This window comes from Rhinoderma darwinii, chromosome 7 (genome assembly GCF_050947455.1).
Source record: "Rhinoderma darwinii isolate aRhiDar2 chromosome 7, aRhiDar2.hap1, whole genome shotgun sequence".
Classification (NCBI taxonomy): domain Eukaryota; kingdom Metazoa; phylum Chordata; class Amphibia; order Anura; family Rhinodermatidae; genus Rhinoderma; species Rhinoderma darwinii.
Genome location: NC_134693.1, coordinates 76,094,414 through 76,113,248, shown reverse-complemented (window position 1 = coordinate 76,113,248; position 18,835 = coordinate 76,094,414). Strand labels below are relative to the sequence as shown.

The following is an 18,835-nucleotide window of genomic DNA, read 5'->3' as shown; positions in this document are numbered from 1 at the left end:
AGGGGTATAGTGAGCATTTACACCCCACGGGTCTTTTGCAGAGTTTATTAGAATTAGGTCGCGAAAAATTTATATCAAAATTTTTTCCACTAAAATGTTGAATTTTCTCATTTTCACAAAGGGATAAAGGAGGAAAAAAACAACCATTTTTTATAAAGCAATTTCTCCCGAGTACGGAAATACCCCACATGTGATCATACGGGTTTTTCATTAGAAATGAATTAACCCTTTCAGGACTGATCCATTTTTTGATTTCATATTTTAGATTTTCACCCCCCGCTTTCCAAGAGCCATAACTTTTTTATTTTTCCATCAATAGAGTGGTGGGTGGGCTTATTTCTTGTGGGAGGAGCTGCAGTTTTTCTTGGTACCATTTTTTGGTACATAAAAAGTGATTCAAAAGTTGTATTAAATTTTTTTTTTTGTAGAGCGAAGGTGACAAAAAAAAAAAAAAAAATGCGATTTTGGCGGTTTCAATTATTACATTTTTTTTTACGGTGTGCACTGTGCAAATTAAATAATGGTATATTGTAATAGTTCAGACTTTTACGGACGTATCGATACCAATTTTGTTCATTTTTTTACATTACTTTAGAAGAAAAATGCAAAAAGGTGTTTTGTTTTTTTAACTTTAAAAAAAAAAAATTCTCACTACTAATAACTATAATTCTTCTACACATTTTATTAATCACTCCCCTTAGGGGACTGGATCCAGCGATCATTGGATCACTGGTACAATATACTGCAATACTAATGTATTGCAGTATATTGTTATTCTTACAGGCTTCGGTGACAGAGCGATCGCTGTACCTGTCCGTTAGTACCGAGGGGGCCTGCTGTAATACACAGCCGACACCCGCAGCGTATGGAGCGGGCTCAGCACGAGAGCCGGCTCCGGGCAATTATGTCAGTGCGCAAAGGGGTTAATGCGCAGCGGATGGTTCAAAGTGAAAATTGCAATTTTCCACTAATACGCCATTTTAGTGCATAATATGTTGTGCCCAGTTTGTGCCACAGAAGACAAATACCTCATAAAACGTTAAGCGGGTTCTCTCGGGTATGGCGACGCCATATGTGTGGGCGCAAACTGCTGCTTGGGCACGCTGCAGGGCTCAGAAGGGAGGGAACGCCATTTTGCTTTTGGAGCGCAGATTTTGTTTGGTAGTTTTTCTGTTTTGGGTTTCGCTGGTATTTCAGTTTACATCAGGGCATGATAGGAGGGTATAATAATGGGGTAAATAAATAATATTTCATAGATGTTTGGCCGGTGTCACACTGATAAATGGCGCCCAATCTTATCCACTTTTGGACACTCTGCACATTTTGCATCGCCATATTCTGAAAGCCAGAACTTTATTTTTTCACCACCGGAGCCCTGTGAGGGCTTATTTGTTGCGGGACAATCTGTAGTTTTCATTGGTACCATTTTGGGGTACATGCGATTTTTTTTTATCACTTTTTATTCAATTTTTTTGCAATCCTGAGCAAAAAACAGGAATTCTGACACCGTTTTTTAGGTTTTCATTTTGCGGCGCTCACCGTACGCTATAAATGACATTTTTACTTTATTCTGCGGGTCGGTACGATTACGGCGATACCATATATTTATAGGTTTGGTCCTTTTTTTTAGCGTTTGCACAATAAAATGACTTATTTATAAAAATAAAAAAAATTCGGTGTCACCATATTCTGAGAGCCATATTTTTTTTATTTTTTAGTCAAAAAAGCTGTGTAAGGGCTTGTTTTTTGCGGGACGGATAGAAGTTTTTATTGGTACTATTTTCGGGTACATGCGACTTTTTGATCACTTTTTATTCTCTATTTTGGGAGCGGTGGTGACCAAAAAAACTGTGATTGTCGTTTTTTATTGATTTTTTTTGGGGTGTTCATCGTGCGGGAAAAATAACAATACAGTTTTATAGTTGGGGGTCGTTACGAACGCGGTGATACAAAATGTGTACTTTTTTAACGTGTTCATTTTTTTTCTATAATAAAAGTCTTATTATAGGGAAAAAAAGAATTTAGTGTTTATAGAACTTATAACTTTTATTTTTACACTTTTTTTAAAACATTTTTATTACTTTTTCACTTGTCCCACTAGAGGACACTTAGACTTGCAGCTTTGATCGCTGCTAGAGTACATTACACTACACACGTAGTGTAATGTACTCTGTCATTGTGACGTGACTGTCACACTGACAGGAAGCCTCGGAGGACCGGCTGGAGGCTGCTCCTCCGAGGCATCCGTAAATGGCAACCCGGAGGTCATTATCTGACCTCCGATTGCCGTGACAAGCATTGGTAGCCCCCACGATCACTTCGTGGGGGCTGCCGATGTGCTTTAAACCACTTAAATGCGGCGACGGCAATCCGTCGCCGCACTTAAGGGGTTAATTGCCGAAAGCAGCGGCGATAGTCCGCTGTCCGGCGAGACGGATATGTCAGCTGTCTAGGACAGCTGTCAGCGCGCGCCTGTCACTCTGTGTTTACACAGAGTGACAGTTTGAAATGCTGACGAAAATGAACGTCCTGGTGCGGGAACTAGCAGCCGACCAGGACGTTCATTTTCGTCCTTGGTCGTGAAAGGGTTAAATAATAATAGCCACTCCCACTAGTCTTGAGTCTTTGATGCTGGGAGAGCATGGTGTGTTGTTGTTTGGCATAGCAAGCAGGGTAGCCCGCTCTATGAACTATCAAGGCGTAACAAATAGGCTTCTACCCGGCTATACACGTTGTGCCTCATGACGTACACACTATCCCTCCATGTTTCCCACACTTGCACCCCATTATCCAGTTATTTCTATTGAGGCACTTCTCATTACTGCCCCCTATATTTCACCTATAGTATTACACTTGCACACACACCATTTATTATTTTTTAATACACATCCCATGCACCACACACACCACTCCCCTCAAGACTAGTGGGAGTGGCTATTATTTAAAGCACCTGCTCACTCTCCATCAGCGTTTCTGACCTGGCTGTGTCCATTTGTAAGTATGGCCTTTTTCGGTGTTTTTCAACACAAAAAAAAAAAAGAATGATTTTTTTTACAAAACTTATTTTATTGTGCAAACGCCATAAGACATAAAAAAAACTATAAACATCTGGTATCGCCGTAATCGTATCGCCCCGCAGAATAAAGTGAATGTCATTTTTAGCGCACGGTGAACGCTGTAAAAAAAAATAGAATAAAAAACAATAGTAGAATTGCTGTTTTTTTAGTCACCACGCCAACTAAAAATAGAATAAAAACTGATCAAATAGTCGCATGAATCCCAAGAAAACTACAATGAATTCCTCGAGGGGTCTAGTTTCCAAAATGGTCACTTTTGGGGGGTTTCCACTGTTTTGGCACCACAAGACCTCTTCAAACCGGACATGGTGCCTAATAAAAAAAGAGGCCTCAAAATGCACTAGGTGCTGTAATCGGGAGAAATGGCTTTTCAAATGTTGGGGTGCTTTTTCTCCTTTAAGTTTTATTGGAAAAAAATAAACATTTTCATTTTTATGACCTAATTCCAGTAGATTCAGCAAAAAAACCTGTGGGGTCAAACTGCTCACTATATCCCTTGATAAATTCCTTGTGGGTTGTAGTTTTTCCAAATTGTGTCTTTTTGGTGTTGTTTCCACTGTTTTGATATCACAAGACCTCTTCAGACCTGACATAATGCCTAAAATATATTGTAATAAAAAGGAGGCCCCAAAATCCACTAGTTGCTCCTTTGCTTCGGAGGCTGGTGCTTCAGTCCATTATCAAACTAGAGCCACATGTGGGATATTTCTCAAAACTGCAGAATCTGGGCAATAAGTATTAAGTTGCGTTTCTCTGGTAAAGCCTTTTGTGTTATAGAAAAAAATGGTAAAAAAATGTTTTTCTGACAAAAATTAAATATGTAAATTTCACCTCTACTTTGCTCTAAATTCCTGTGAAACACCTAAAGAGTTCATAAACTTTCTAAATGCTGTTGTGAATACTTTGAGGGGTCTAGTTTCTAAAATGGGGTGTTTGATGGGGGTGTCTAATATTTAGGCCCCTCAAAGCAACTTCAGAACAGAACTGGAACCTAAAAATAAATAAAAATGAGGCAATACTTCGCTTCTCCTAATGAACAAGTCAAAAGAGGTACAAAGTCTGCTATAAGAGGGGGATAAGGAAGGACACAATATATCAATGTGACACGTGTCCCGAAAAACTAAGGCTCCGTATGAAAGAGTGCTTCAAAATGTATCATACATCCCTAGATTTTTAATCTATCCCAGTTTGACTTACCCTGATGCACTCCGCACATCTTATCCCCCTCATCTTTCCCTTCTGAGCCCTGCCGTTGTGCCCAGGCAGCTGATAACAGCTACATTGAGGGTATTGCCATACCCGTGAGAACCCACATTAGTTTATGGGGTGTATGTCTCCAGTAAACATGCTCACTACACCTCTAGATGAATGCCTTAAGGGGTGTAGTTTTTAACGGGGTCACAACTGTACTGGTACCTCAGGGGCTTCTGAATACATGACTTCGCACCAGAAAATCTCCAGTAGGCCAAATGGTGGTCCTTTCCTTCTGAGCCCTCCCATGGGCCCAAACGGCAGTTTATCACCACAAATTGGGCATATTGCCGTACTCAGGACAAATTGGGCAACAAAATGGGGTATTTTATTTCTTGTGAAAATAAGAAATTTTCAGCCAAAACTACACATTATTGGAAAAAATTTATTTTGTTTGAATTCCCAGCCCAATTCAAATAAGTTATGTGAAAAAACTATGGGGTCAAAATGGTCACAACACCAATAAATGAATTCCTTGAGGGGTGTAGTTTCCAAAATGGGGTCACTTCTGGTGGGTTTCCATTGCTTTGATACCTCTGGGGCTCCGCAAATGCGACATGGCACCCGAAAACTAATGCAGCAAAATCTGCACTCCAAAGAACACACAGCGCTCCTTTCCTTCTGAGGCCACCCATGGGCTCAAACGGCAGTTTATCGCCACAAATGGGGTATTGCTGTACTCAGGAGAAATTGGGCAACAAAATGGGGTATTTTGTTCCCTGTGAAAATAAATTTTTTTTTATCAAAAATGACATCTTATTGGAAAAAAATTTCATTTTTTTAAAATTTCACAGCCCAATTCAAATACGTGCTGTGTAAAAACTGTGGGGTCAAAATGGTAACAACAACCATAAATTAATTCCTTCAGGGGTGTAGTTTCTGAAATGGCTGGCATTCCTACTGTTTTGGCACCTCAACACCTCTTCAAACCTGGCATGCTGCCTAAAATATATTGTAGTAAAAAAAGAGGCCTCAAAATGCACTAGGTCCTTCTTTGCTTCTGGGGCTTGTGTTTTTGTCCACGAGCGCAGTAGAGCCACATGTGGGACTTTTCTAAAAACTGCAGAATCTGGACAATACATATTTAGTAGTATTTCTCTGGTAAAACCTTCTGTGTTACAGAAAAAAAATTGAATACAATTGAAATTCAGCAAGAAAAATTAAATTTGCAAATTTCACCTCTATTTTGCTTTAATTTCTGTGAAATGCCTGAAGGGTTAAATAAACTTTCTAAATGCTGTTTTGAATAATTTGAGGGGTCTAGTTTTCAAAATGGGTTGTTTTATGGGGGTTTCTAATACATAGGCCCCTCAAAGCCACTTCGGAACTGAACAGGAACCTTAAAAAAAGGCTTTTGAAATTTTCTTAAAAATATGAGAAATTGCTGTTTATGTTCTAAGCCTTGTAGCGTCCAAGAAAAATAAAAGAATGTGCAAAAAATGATGCCAATCTAAAGTAGACATATGGGAAATGTGAACTAGTAACTATTTGGGTGGTATAACCGTCTGTTTTACAAGCAGATGCATTTAAATTCTGACAAATACAATTTTTTATAAATTCTCTCTAAATTTTGCAATTTTTCACCAATAAACACTGAATATATCGTCCATATTTTACCACTAACATAAAGCCCAATGTGTCACGAGAAAACAATCTCAGAATCGCTTGGATAGGTTTAAGCATTCCGACGTTATTACCACATAAAGTGAAATATGTCAGATTTGAAAAATGTGCTCTGAGCCTTAAAGGAACAGTGTCACCAAATTTTTTTTTTTAATATCAGTTTGATGTTAGTGTTTTATTAAAAACGTTTGTATTAATTTGTGTGTTTGTGTTACTTTTTTTTATTCTTACACTTTTTCTTCCCTATGGGGGCTGCCATTTTTTTTTTCCATTTCTGTATGTGTCGATTAACGACACATACAGACATGGAATACGGCAGCTCAGTCCATAGGAGTCAATGAACGGGACCCGTCCCATTGACTTTGAACTATGGCTCTGTCCTGCGCAGACGCAGGTCAGAGTCAGACAGAGCAGCTGTTTGCAGGGAGAGAGCAGGCGCCATCTTGAAGACCAGCTGAACTGCAGGTAATATGTGTGTCTCTGCATGTCCCACTCTCTACCTCACAGACCCCCGCTCTCATGACCCCCCGACGGGCACCCCCACCACCGACACGGCCCCCCCCCCTCCCTTGTGTGAAGCCCGTCCATCCAGCCCTTTCCTGGTTATATCTGCGTCTGGGAAAGCTGTTTGACCACCATTACCCCTCATACTGGAGTGTTTAGGGATGTGACTAATGAACCTCTCACACTCCAGTAGGAGGGGTAATGGTGGTCACCCAGCTTTCCCAGACCCCTGAACGGTAAATCCCTCTAGTTGTTCTGAGACTGTTTGGGGATGTGACTAATGAACCTCTCAGTCTCAGCACAATTAGACAGATTTACCGTTCAGGGGTCTGGGAAAGCTGGGTGACCACCATTACCCCCTCCTACTGGAGTGTGAGAGGTTCATTAGTCACATCCCTTAACACTCCAGTTTGAGGGGTAATGGTGGTCACCCAGCTTTCCCAGACGCAGATATAACCAGGAAAGGGCTGGATGGACGGGCTGAGGGTGCACAGGGTTTTTGGTGACCCCCTCTGTCATGTGATCGGACCTAGGTTACCGGTTCATCAGACGGGGTTCATGTGACTATAACTCTGTCCATAACAAGAGACAGTGCACTCAGGACAAGCCCTGCCCTCATGCCATAGTTGTGTGGTTCTGTCTGCGGTGATGGCGGTGGGTGGCTCTGACACCCACCTCCCCCGTCGGGTCATCTCAGGACAGAAGGGGTGTCCGGATTGGAGACAGTGCCGCACCTGTCCTCAGGTTGTGTCTGGTATTGCAGTTCACCTCCATTGAAGTGAATAGGACAGTGCTGTAATACCACACACGACCTGAGGACAGGTGCGGCGCCATGTTTTCCTGGACGACCCCTTTAAGACTTTTCCTGTGTGTGTGTGTGTGTGCGTGTGTGTGCGCGTGGCAGAGTGGAGTGTGCACGGCCGCCGCTGATACTTCATAGCCGCTTATCAGCTGTTTTGAAGAATCAGTGGCGAGAACACACACACACACACACACATCCCCCAAACACACAAAATCAAGTGTAATCAAGCGTTTTTTATGTGGTTTTTTTGCACGTAAAATGTGCAAAAAAAAAAACAACATGTCAAATACACGGCGTGTGAACCGGTCAACTGAAAAGTCATTCACTTCACTTTCATCATTCTAAGGCTGGGTTCACACGACCTATTTTTAGGCGTAAACGAGGCGCTTTACGCCTCGATTTACACCTGAAAAGACGGCTCCAATACGTCGGCAAACATCTGACCATTCATTTGAATGGGTTTGCCGACGTACTGTGCCGACGACCTGTAATTTTACGCGTCGCTGTCAAAAGACGGCACGTAAAATAACAGCCTCGGCAAAGAAGTGCAGGACACTTATATACATTATATGCAGGACACTTCTTGGGACGTAATTTGAGCCGTTTTTCATTGAATTCAATGAAGAACAGCTCCAAATTACGGCCGTAATTGACGCCTTGCAAAACGCAAGTACGAGCAATTACGTCTGAAATGACGGAGCGGTTTTCTCCTGAAAACAGCTCCGTCATTTCAGACGTAAATGCAGTTAGCGTGTGCACATACCCTAGGGGTATGTTCACACACAATGTTTTCAGCTGAAAAATCGGAAGCAGAACGCCTACAAGCATCTGCCCATTGGTTTCAATGGGAAATATGGCGTTCTGTTCCGACAGGGCGTTTTTTACGTGGTAGTTTTCCAAAAACGGCACGTAAAAAGACGCCCGAACAAAATGAAGTGCACATCACTTCTTGGGACGTTTTTGGAGCCGTTTTTCATTGACTTTATAGAAAAACAGCTCCAAAAACGGCCGTTAAAAAAACGCGAGTTTGATTAAAAAATGGCTGAAAATCAGGAGCTGTTTTCCCTTTGTTTAGTAAGCGTGTGAACATACACTTAGCCTTTTGGTGTGTCCTATAAGGCCTCATTCACACGAGCGTGGCGTTTTTGTGCACGCAAAAACGCGGCTTTTGTGTGCGCAAAAGCCACTTAACAGCTCCGTGGGGCAGCAGCATATGATGTGCGGCTGCGTGCTTTTCGCGCAGCCGCCATCATTATGACACTCCATTTGGATGTTTGTAAACAGAAAAGCACGTGGTGCTTTTCTGTTTTCATTCATCCTTTTGACAGCTGTTGCGCGAATCACGCTGTTCGCACGGAAGTGCTTCAGTGCGACATGCGTGGTTTTCACGCACCCATTGACTTCAATGGGTGCGTGATGCGCGAAAAACGCCCAAAGCACAGACATGTTGTGACTTTTTTTCAGCGGACTCACGCTGAGTAAAAATCACGGACATGTCAGCACGGCCCCATAGACTAATATAGGTCCGTGCAACGCGCGTGCAAATCACGCGCGTTGCACGGACGTAATTCACGTTCGTCTGAATTAAAGCCTAACTTCTTCCAGCTGCAGAATCACACCCAATATGGCTGCCAGACACTGCTTAGCAATTTGAAGACATCTTTACCTGGCTTGTGAGAGGGGGGGTGAGGTTCCCTCCCACATTTACAGCAGCTGTGAGTCAGGTTGCTTTGCCTTATTCACCTTGCTGTAATTCTGGGAAGTGCTCCCTCTGGTGGCCAACATTGGAAAACATGTCAAATTATTATTTAATTTTTAATACTTTCCACCATACGGAAAAAAAAAAAAAATACAGCAAAAAACTTAAAAAATATAATAGAAATAAGTAACGACACTTAAAAAAAAAAAGGTTTCATTTGCGACACATTCCCTTTAAGGCCAAAACAAGGCTGCGTCCTTAAGGGGTTAATGACCAAGCAATTATTTTTTTTTTTTTTTCGTTTTTCCATCATCGCTTTTAAAAAGAGCTAAAACTTTTTTTTTTTCCGTCGACATAGCTGCATGAGGACTTTTTTGGTGAGATTAGTTTTTTTTTTTTTAATAGCACCATTTTGGGGTACATATACTTTTCTTTTGGGGGGGAAATACACAGCAATTTCGCCATTGTTCTATGTGTTTTAAATTGACGCCGTTTACCGTGCGGCGCAAACAAGTTACCTTTTTTTCTTTTGGTTGGTACGATTACGGCGATACCAGATAGGTTTAGTTTTTTTATATTGTACGACTTTTGCACAATAAACTGAACTGAAATTATTTGTTTTTGCATCGTCTCTTTCCAAGAGCCACAACTTTTTTTTTTTTCCGTCAATTTAGTTACACGTGGGCTTGTTTTTTGCGTGACGAGACGCAGTTTATTGGTACTTTTTGGGGGTACATGGGACTTCTTGATTAAGTTTTATTACTTTTTTGGGGGCCAATGGAAAAAATTAGCAATTCCGCCATAGTTTTTTGCGGTTTTTTTTACGGTGTTATCCCTGCGGCTTAAATTACACGTTAAGTTTATTGTTTGGGTCATTACGGTTGCGGCGATACCATACATGTGTACTTTTATTTCTCTTCTACTAAAGAAAACCAACTTTGTCAGTGTAAGTCAGGCGAAAACAGCTCCGTATTTTCAGACTTTTTTTTTTTTAACAACTCGCGTTTTTCGCTGCGTTTTCTACGGCCGTTTTTCAATGGAGTCAATGAAAAACGCCTCCAAAAATGTCCCAAGAAGTGTCCTGCACTTCTTTTGACGAGCCGTCATTTTACGCGCCGGATTTTGACAGCAACGCGTAAAATAAAGGCTCGTGGAAACAGAACATCGTAATTCCCATTGAAAGCAGTGGGCAGATGTTTGTAGGCATTTTAGGCGCGTTTTTTTCAGCCGCAATACGCCCGAATTATGACTGAAACCACTGTGTGTGAGCATACCCTAAAACTGACAATCTATTAGCACATGCCTCTGGTACGGCCTAATAGGCATGTAGTCAGGGCAGGCCTTGGGGCCTTTGTTAGGCCTCTGGCTAATATGGCACCCCATCGGAGGCCCGCAATTGCATTTGCAGGACGCCGATGGGTGACATTTTAAGTCTGTAATCGACGTAAAATGCTGCAGCCGCTATCGACTGCAGCATTTACGGGGTTAAACGGCCGCAATCAAAGTAAATTTAGATCGATACCATTGGGGAAGGACCCCGTCTGCCATCAGACAGTCGAGCACCCGCTGCAGCATGCACGGGACACCCGTGCAAGACTTAGACTAGGCTGCCATGTAATGGCGGCAGCCCAGCCTAAAGCTCTTTAGTGACCGCTGTGAAATGGCATATTGGTGGTCACTAAGGGGTTAAGGGTACTTTTGCCATAGCGCCGCCTTTTCACTACGCTGTGCCATAAGCTCGGCCTGCGTGTGCCGTGCCAGCTACAGCGGGTGTCAGGCTGTCTAAAGACAGCCGGGGTCCTGCTCTAACGGGTGGGAGTGAAGTTATCTTCGATTATGCCCGTTTAACCCCTTAGAAACCACGGTCAATAGCGACCGCTGCATGTAAGTGGTTTCAGAGGGAGGGAGCTCCCTCTGTCACCCCATCAAAACTCCCACAATGCAATTGTGGGGTGCAGATGGTTTTTATGGCAGCCGCGGGTCTAACAAAGGAGCCCATGTCTGCCTTCAGCGTATCCCTGTTAGTCCATGCCAAAGGCCTAATACACTGCAATATAGAAGATACATATAATTGCATAGCGTAAAAGTAAAACATTTTTAATACAGTTTAGACCTGCGTCGGAGGCTCCGTTAGGCGATTAGCGCTATTGTGTCCAGTAAAATCAGACACCACGACGGAACCTATTAAAGTCAGTAGGTTCTGTCGGCAACTGGCAGTCTACGTTGGTTCCGTTATTCTCTTGTTTTGCTCCTCTCACGGAGCAGAACAGGACATCACAACGGAGGTTTAAACAGAGCCTTATAATAAATAAGTGAAAAATCCCAAGTAAAAAAAATAAATAAAAAATAAATTCCCCCCGCCCCTTACAAAATGCTTTATAAATTAAAGAAGCTAAACATAATGGGTATTGTTGCGTCCGTAACGAACTGAACTATAATGTTATTTAACCCGAACGGTGAACGCCAAATTTGCGGTTTTCTCGCATTTCTCCAAAAAATTAGATAAAAAGCAATCAGTCATATGCACGCTAAAATGGTACATATAAAAACTACAAGTGATCCCGCAAAAAGTAAGCCCTCATACAACTACAAATCGGTGGAAAAAGAAAAAAAGCGTTATGGCTCTTAGAATATGGCCCCACAAGAACAAATACTTAAAAAAAAAAAAAAAGGTAGTAAAACAAAAAACAATATAAATTTGGTATGACCGGAATACGGAACGACCCACAGGATAAAGTTATTTTATTTATACCACACAGTGAATGCCATAAATTTAAGACACAAAAAAGAATGGCAGAATTTCCATTTTATTTCACATTACCCCCCAAAACAGTAAAATAAATTATATGTAAACCCAAAATGATGCCATTAAAAACTACAACTTGTCCTGTAAAAAAAAAAAACAAGCCCTCATACAGATAGGTTGACGGGAAAGAAAAAAAAAAAAAAAAGTTATGGCTTTCGAAATGAGGCGACAAAAAAAAAAATTAAAAATAAAAATCACTCCGTCATTAAGGCCCCAAATAAGCTGACCACTAAAGGGTTAAATTAAAATCCAAGGGACAAAAATACAAAGCAAAGTATGGGAAAGCGGACCTTGAGAAGAGAATGTGAAAATGCCCTCCTCCCGTACCTCTGTTTGCTTACGATTTCATAGAGACATACAGGGTTTTGTTTTTTGCTGGATTCCGTACAAATCCACAGAAAAAAAAACGGCATGCTCCTTTGGACTGCATATGTGCAGCGGTATTCTCCACTAGAAGCATTGCTTTTATTCAATAAGTTTGATCGAATTAGTGCAAAAGGGCAATGCTCTGTGTAAACGTATACCCAAATGCACCTGCACACAAAAAAAACAAACTCATTTAAGGATATGTTCACACTGCAGATTTTCCGCAATGGATTTCATTTTCGAAAACCTGCAGCTTATTACAGCAGTAGCAGAGTGGATGAAATTTGAACAAATCTCATCCCCACACTGCGTAAAAAATCTGCCGAAAAACTACCAATAATTTGACCTACGGTGCGGTTTTTTAATCTGCAGCATGTCAATTAATGCTTCAGAATTGCTGCTTCTCTGTTGTGGATTTTCCCCATTGCATTCAATGAGGAGGTAAAACCGGAACAAATAAATGTTGAGATCTTAAGCTGTGTTCACACTGAGTTTTTTGCAGGAGGAAAATTCCTCCTGCAAAAACTGCTCCAGACGTTTTTTTTGCACAGTGGTTAGACAAAAACTCATCAAGGTGTTTTTTTTACCCTTTCTGACTGATTGAAATGGGGTTTTGGAGGCGGAAACCGCCTCAAGATGGGTCATGTCGCTTCTTTTTACCGCGACGCGTTTTTTTTATTCGCGGTAAAAAAACTCGTCCAACTCCCATTGCAATCAATGGGAGGCATTTTCGGGCGTTTTTTTTTTTCGTGTTTTGCAGAGCGGTTTCCACGCCAAAAAACTTGTCAAAAAACCCTGTGTGAACAGGGCCTAAGGCCTCATTCACACGACAGGGTTTCCCGGCCGAGTGCCGGCCGTTCATAAATCGGCCAGCACCCGGCTGCATTAGGAATAATAGACCCCTAATGGGGCTATTCACACGACCGATTTTTTGATGGCCGGGAAAACCGGGCGTCAAAAAATAGGACATGCTGTATTTTCGGCCGGGTACCCGGCCGCCAGGCTCCCATAGAAGTCTATGTGGCCGGGTAATACACGGCCATCACCGGAATGTGTCCCGAGTGATGGCCGGGTTTTCCGTCGCTTGCGCTCTATCTCCTCCTCCTCACAGCGCAGAGTGCATGTGAGGAGGAGGAGTTTATGCCATTCGGACGAATGGCTACGCTGTACACTGTGTGGCAGGGCCGGGGTGTACAGCCGGTGGAAGGGAGCGCTGCGCTGGCTCTCTTCCCCTGCTTGTTTTAAAAGCGCCCTGGCCCGGCGACACCTTCCATGGCGCCGCTAGCAGCTGCTGCGGCTGCTACTACTGTAGCGACGCCTCTATAGCAGAGCAGGGAGGTATCTCCCCGCTCTGCTATTGGCTAGCTCCATTTTAGCTCCCTGAAGGAGCGGAATCCCCGTGTGTTCGGGGATTCCGCTCCTGGACAGAGCGCTTGATGTCTCTGTCCATATCTGGGCAGTGACATCAGGGGAAACTCCTGAAGCGGAATCCCCGAATCCCGAATCCCCTTCAGAAGTTGCCGCTGATGTCACTGTCCAGATCTGCCCGGCCCGGAAGCAAAAATAATGCAAACCGGCCGGGAAAAACGGCCGATTTTACCGGCCGATACTCGGGCAGGACCCGGTCGTGTGAATCCCGCCTAACAGTGGAAAAGCTGTGATTCCTCTGCAAACATCAAATCTCAGAAAAAATGAATAATTAGGTTTATACTTACCACCCGGGCATTGTCATAGCAACGGATTCTTCTCTTGTCCATCCAACCCGGCCTCCTCGGATGACATTTCATCCCATGTAACTGCTGCAGCCAATCACACGGTGCAGCAGTCACATGGTCTGCAGCATCATCCCAGGAGGTTGGGCTGCCAGGACAACAGAGGGAAGCGTCGCCATGACGATGGAGAACGGGGTAAGTATTAGCTTTCTTATTTCAACTGCTTTTTTTCACAGCGGACATTCTGCCCAAAAAAAAAAAAATTACAATTTTGTGCGTTTTTTTTCGCACGGAATTCCCTGCAGGTTCCAGGGCGGATATGCTCTGTATTTCTACGCAACGTATCCGCCCTGTGCGAACATGGCATAGTGATTTCCAATCTCTTGATGGAAGGAGGGAATCCGGCACATGTAGTATAACAAAAATAAATAAAAATAAAAAAGTGTAAGTCACGCAATTGTTTAATAATGTACTGAATAAATAGTGCACAGATAAGGAGATGGAAACATGCTCAATGCTTAAAGGGAACCTGTCACCAGCATTTCACCTATTGAACTTTACTTCTCCCTCACTGGCCGCTGCTATAAAAAGTTCATTGCCGTTATTCCCGCTCCTAAACTCCTCTTCCGACTGTAAATATCGGTCTGCAAACGTTTTGCGCCTTTTATCGTAATTATGAGGTGTCCCTTTGTGCGCACGCACCAGAATAGGACATCAATGCACAAGCGCAGGATTTTGTGTGCTGGGGGAAGGCGAGGAGCTGTCAATCAAAAGTAAGGAGGCGGGGTAAACTCGGAAAGACTTGAGGAATGAAGATATGACTCTTTCCAAACGAAGATTTGACTCTTTTCAAATGAAGATCTGACTCTTTTCTGCTCATTAGCATACGGTGTGGGAACACTAAAAAGCTAAATACTAAAGCTACAGAGCCGACTAAGAAGATAATTCTAGGTTATATAGAAATTATTTTTCACCCACTACCACCAGGTATAGTCGGTTTAATAGGTGAAATGCTGGTGACAAGTTCCCTTTAATTAGAGGAGAGAACAGAACATAAGAAACGCTCTCAACCCATTATTGAATTGTCACTTGCCGCCAGTCAGCCCACAGGCCAGTGCAAACGCTCGCTGCCACCGGTCAGCCCACAGGCCAGTGCAAACGCTCGCTGCCTCCAGTCAGCCCACAGGCCAGTGCAAACGCTTTCTTTATTTTGCATGTAATAATTTAGATTTTTGATTTGGCAACCAAAACATAATTTCGCTGCTAAATTTTTAGGTTTCGGAGCCATGGTCCCATATATCCTAACAAGCTGCATAGTCGTTGAACAATGTCAGGTTATACCAGGTTAAAAAAAAAACCTGGATGGCCACCCCTTTAATTTACTCTCTGTAGTGAGACTTTTAAATATGACTCTAATGCCCCATGCACACGAACGCAAAAAAACTCCGTAATTGCAGACCACAATATGGTCTGCAATTACGGACGCGCAAGGTTCCTTTGGCCGCAGACATCTTTCCGTAGCGCTACGGTGCCGTAGAACCATGCCGGGAATTATGGTAGAAGTCCTACGTTTCGATTTTTATGAGCCGTGCTCCCATACTTTGTATGGGAGCACGGCACGAAAATGCGGCCCGCGGCAGTAGGCCGTGCTCGCAATCACGGGCCGTGATTACGGGCATGGCCGTGTGCATGAGGCCTAATAAAGTGAACACTTTTACCGCAGAGAGCAGCAATGATTGCACTTGTAGATCTCCCCCTACGATGGTAAAGGTCATGGAAAACATGCATAAACGCTAGCATTTCATCAGGACAAAGGAAAGAAAAAACCTAAACAGCATACAGTACTTAGCGTTGAGCCACTGCCAAAAGTGATGTAGCGCGTCCCGGTTTAACTCTGCAAATACACCTACTAAACATGCACAGACCATTTCTGCTCCTATTGAAGTTACTCGTAAGGGAAGAAGTGAACAGCTACATACATATCATATCCTTGCTTAGCGGAAAACATTTCCTACACAATAACCGAGCTTAGAAAAGGAAAGAATTTTAATAAACATCACAAGGGCATGCGAGGCCATACATAAGGGGCACGACGGGGCGTCCTAGTCTACTCAAGCTGCAAACAGATGTGAAGATTTTTTTTACTCAATCTGACTGCGGATATCTTTAGACTCAGTTCCCACATAACGGACAAACTGCAGAATTCCGCACTGAATTGTGTGGCTTTTGTTGCGGATTTTCCTTGTGCTGCTCCAGCAGCTAATTATTATTATTTTTTTCCACTTTCAAAAAAGCATTATACTCTTCTAACCAATCCTCCGGCAGCTTTCTTTATGTGTTTTTGTAGTGCAGCCAGATGTTACATTAAAGTCTATAGTTAAATATAAAACGCCCTACACACAACTGTGGCATTCAACAGCCAATTTTGTGGTAAGTGGCGGTTTTTTCGAAATGCAGAATGCTCTGTGTACGGCTTTTCAGGCGCTTTCCCATAGGCTTCTCTATAGGACTTAGAGAAAAAAAAAAACCCATGTACAAGACGCCACCAAATTAAAAACACCACCAAAAACACGTTATATTTCAATAAAGCTAGCTTTTTTTTATGTTAAAATTGTCTGAAAAATTGTGTGTGTGAAGGAGGCCTTAGGCTCTATTCAAACGACAGGGTCCGAGTGTCAGCTGATAAAAACGGCCGTTTTGGTCCGTTTTTCTCGGCCGTTTTGCACCCGTTCCGGGACGGGTTTCAATTTTTAACGACCAATTTTGAATCAGTTTTTTTCCCTGTCATTTTTAAAAACTGAGTAATTTAATTTGATAATTTTTTGCCACACACTTCCCTCTGTAGATAATGCCACACACTGCCCCCCCCCCAGTACATATCACCCCCCTTCCTGTATATAGCACCACTGTAGGTGACCGTTACAGGAGAAGTCCCCGACTTCACTGTCCGTATATAAACAGTGACTTCTCCTGGAGCGCCCCCTGCTCCTGAAGCGGAATCCCCGGCCACAGCGGCCCGTGATTCTGCTCCAGGAGAAGTCCCTGGCGTCACTGTCCATATAGTGACGTCAGGGACTTCTCCTGGAGCGGAATCACTGGCCATAGCTGTGTCAGGGACACCTGTGACCGGGGATTCCGCTTCAGGAGAAGTCCCTGAATATGGACATTGACGTCAGGGACTCCTCCTGGAGCGGTATCACCGGCCGTTGTGGCCGGGGATTGCGCTTCAGGAGTAGGGGACGTCTATAGGAGAAATCCCTGAAGTCACAGTCCATATATGGACAGTAACTTCTCCTGGTGCGGAATCCCTGGCCACAGTTCGGCAACGCTGTGGCCGGGAATTAGGGATTCTGCTCATAAAAAAATCTCCTCCTCACATGCACTTCGCACTGTGAGAAGAGAGCGAGCGAGCGGTAGACAGCACGGCCGTCACTCGGATCACATCCAAGTGACAGCCGTGTTTTACACGGCGCCACAGATAGCTATAGCAGCCATGCGGCCAGGGGAATGGCCAAAAATTGGGCATGTGCCATTTTTTTGAAGGCCCGGTTTACCAGACCGTCAAAAAAAAACAAAAAAAAAAACGGTTGTGTGAATAGCCCCATTTGAGGTCTATTGTTCCTAATGCGGCCGTATGACATCACACGGCCATGAATCAATGTTGTGTGAATAGGGCCTTATGGTAACAGAACTTTTCATCCAGGCCAACAAAGTCGTTCCAGCGTTCAGACCATTTATCACACTTGCTGTAAAGTTTTAGTTTAGTAACGCTTGGGCTACACACCGTCTAAAGTCACAAACCGCAGCAAAATTAAAATTGCAAATTGAATTGTTCTCTAAAGAAACGAAACATTCCTACCATGTCTGAATTCTTCACAAACACCCTTGGATGACATCAGAACAATGCGTTCTCAAAAGAATACTAATAATAACGCTACAGACACGAATGTAACCGTCTACATGTCTAAGCGCAAGTCATCATAGAACACACATTGCAGGCTGCTGCTTGCACTACCGACACTAGAGGGCGAGTCAATAGAAGGGGTAACTTATTGGCATTGGGCCAACAACAAAATAAGCACTCCTATACTAAACGTTAGCATCGGGCATGTAATGGGAATACTAAACATCATAGGAAAGGTGCAAGGGCGCGCCATTGTGCCGCATCATAGGCCTAAGCTCCGAGTGCTGAATGCGCAATCGGAAGACGAGATGGGGAAAGCGGAGTAGAGACAGTGACGTGCCCGTAATTACACGTCAGCGCAATACTAAATGCACGGTCCCCACAGCTCACCTTCCTTATACGCCGTTTAATAATGGATTCTGCGGCGAAAACCCGCTCCCCGACTGCAGAAAGCTCCATGTTCAGCGCGGCCCCAGGCAAGATTAGCAGCAGCAGCAGCAAGAGAACAGCTCCTCCTCCTAGAGCACTGCTGTCACCTCGGCTGTGACCACGCCCCTTCCCGCTGTCAACTTGGTATTCCCACCCATTCCCCCTGTCACTGAGCTGGTTACGGCGCATAGACACGCCCATTTTAAATAGCCCACTTCTCTAGAAATACTCCTCTTTCTCGTCTAGACCACTCACCCCTCCCCGCATGACGTCACTGTCAGGCTCCGCCCCTTTCAAGTTGACTGCGCGTTCTCGTGAAAATGAGTGAAGTGTTTTTTTCTTCTCTTGTTGGCGGGAAGTGAGCTGGTCATGCACTTCTTCATGTGAGCGCAGTCTTGTTCGTTTGTCTACATGTATGAATGTTGGCTTATTTAGTGTCAGTCTAATTTTATCAGGTGACAAATTGAACAAAGGGAGGTGCCATTTGTTAACCCCTTCAGGTCACAGCCTGTTTTGACCTTGTGAACACTGCAGATTTTTTTTCAAATCTGACGTGTTACATTATGTGGTAATAACTGCAATGGTTTTATCCAAGTGATTCTAAGATTGTTTTCTCATGACATATTGTACTTTATGTTAGTGCAAAAATTTGTTCGATAAAT

The 18,835-nt window shown here is 43.3% G+C and overlaps 1 protein-coding gene across 1 annotated transcript in view; it reads right to left on the bottom strand.

Annotated features, from left to right (window-relative positions):
- Positions 1–18,293, bottom strand: part of CBX6 (chromobox 6) — a 39,084-nt gene extending 20,791 nt beyond the window's left edge. Inside the window, exon 1 of the mRNA XM_075833558.1 lies at positions 18,135–18,293. Within this exon, the coding sequence (XP_075689673.1) occupies positions 18,135–18,203 (69 nt within the window). The 5' untranslated portion in view covers positions 18,204–18,293. The remainder of the gene's footprint in view (positions 1–18,134) is intronic.
- Between the last annotated feature and the right edge of the window lie 542 nt (positions 18,294–18,835).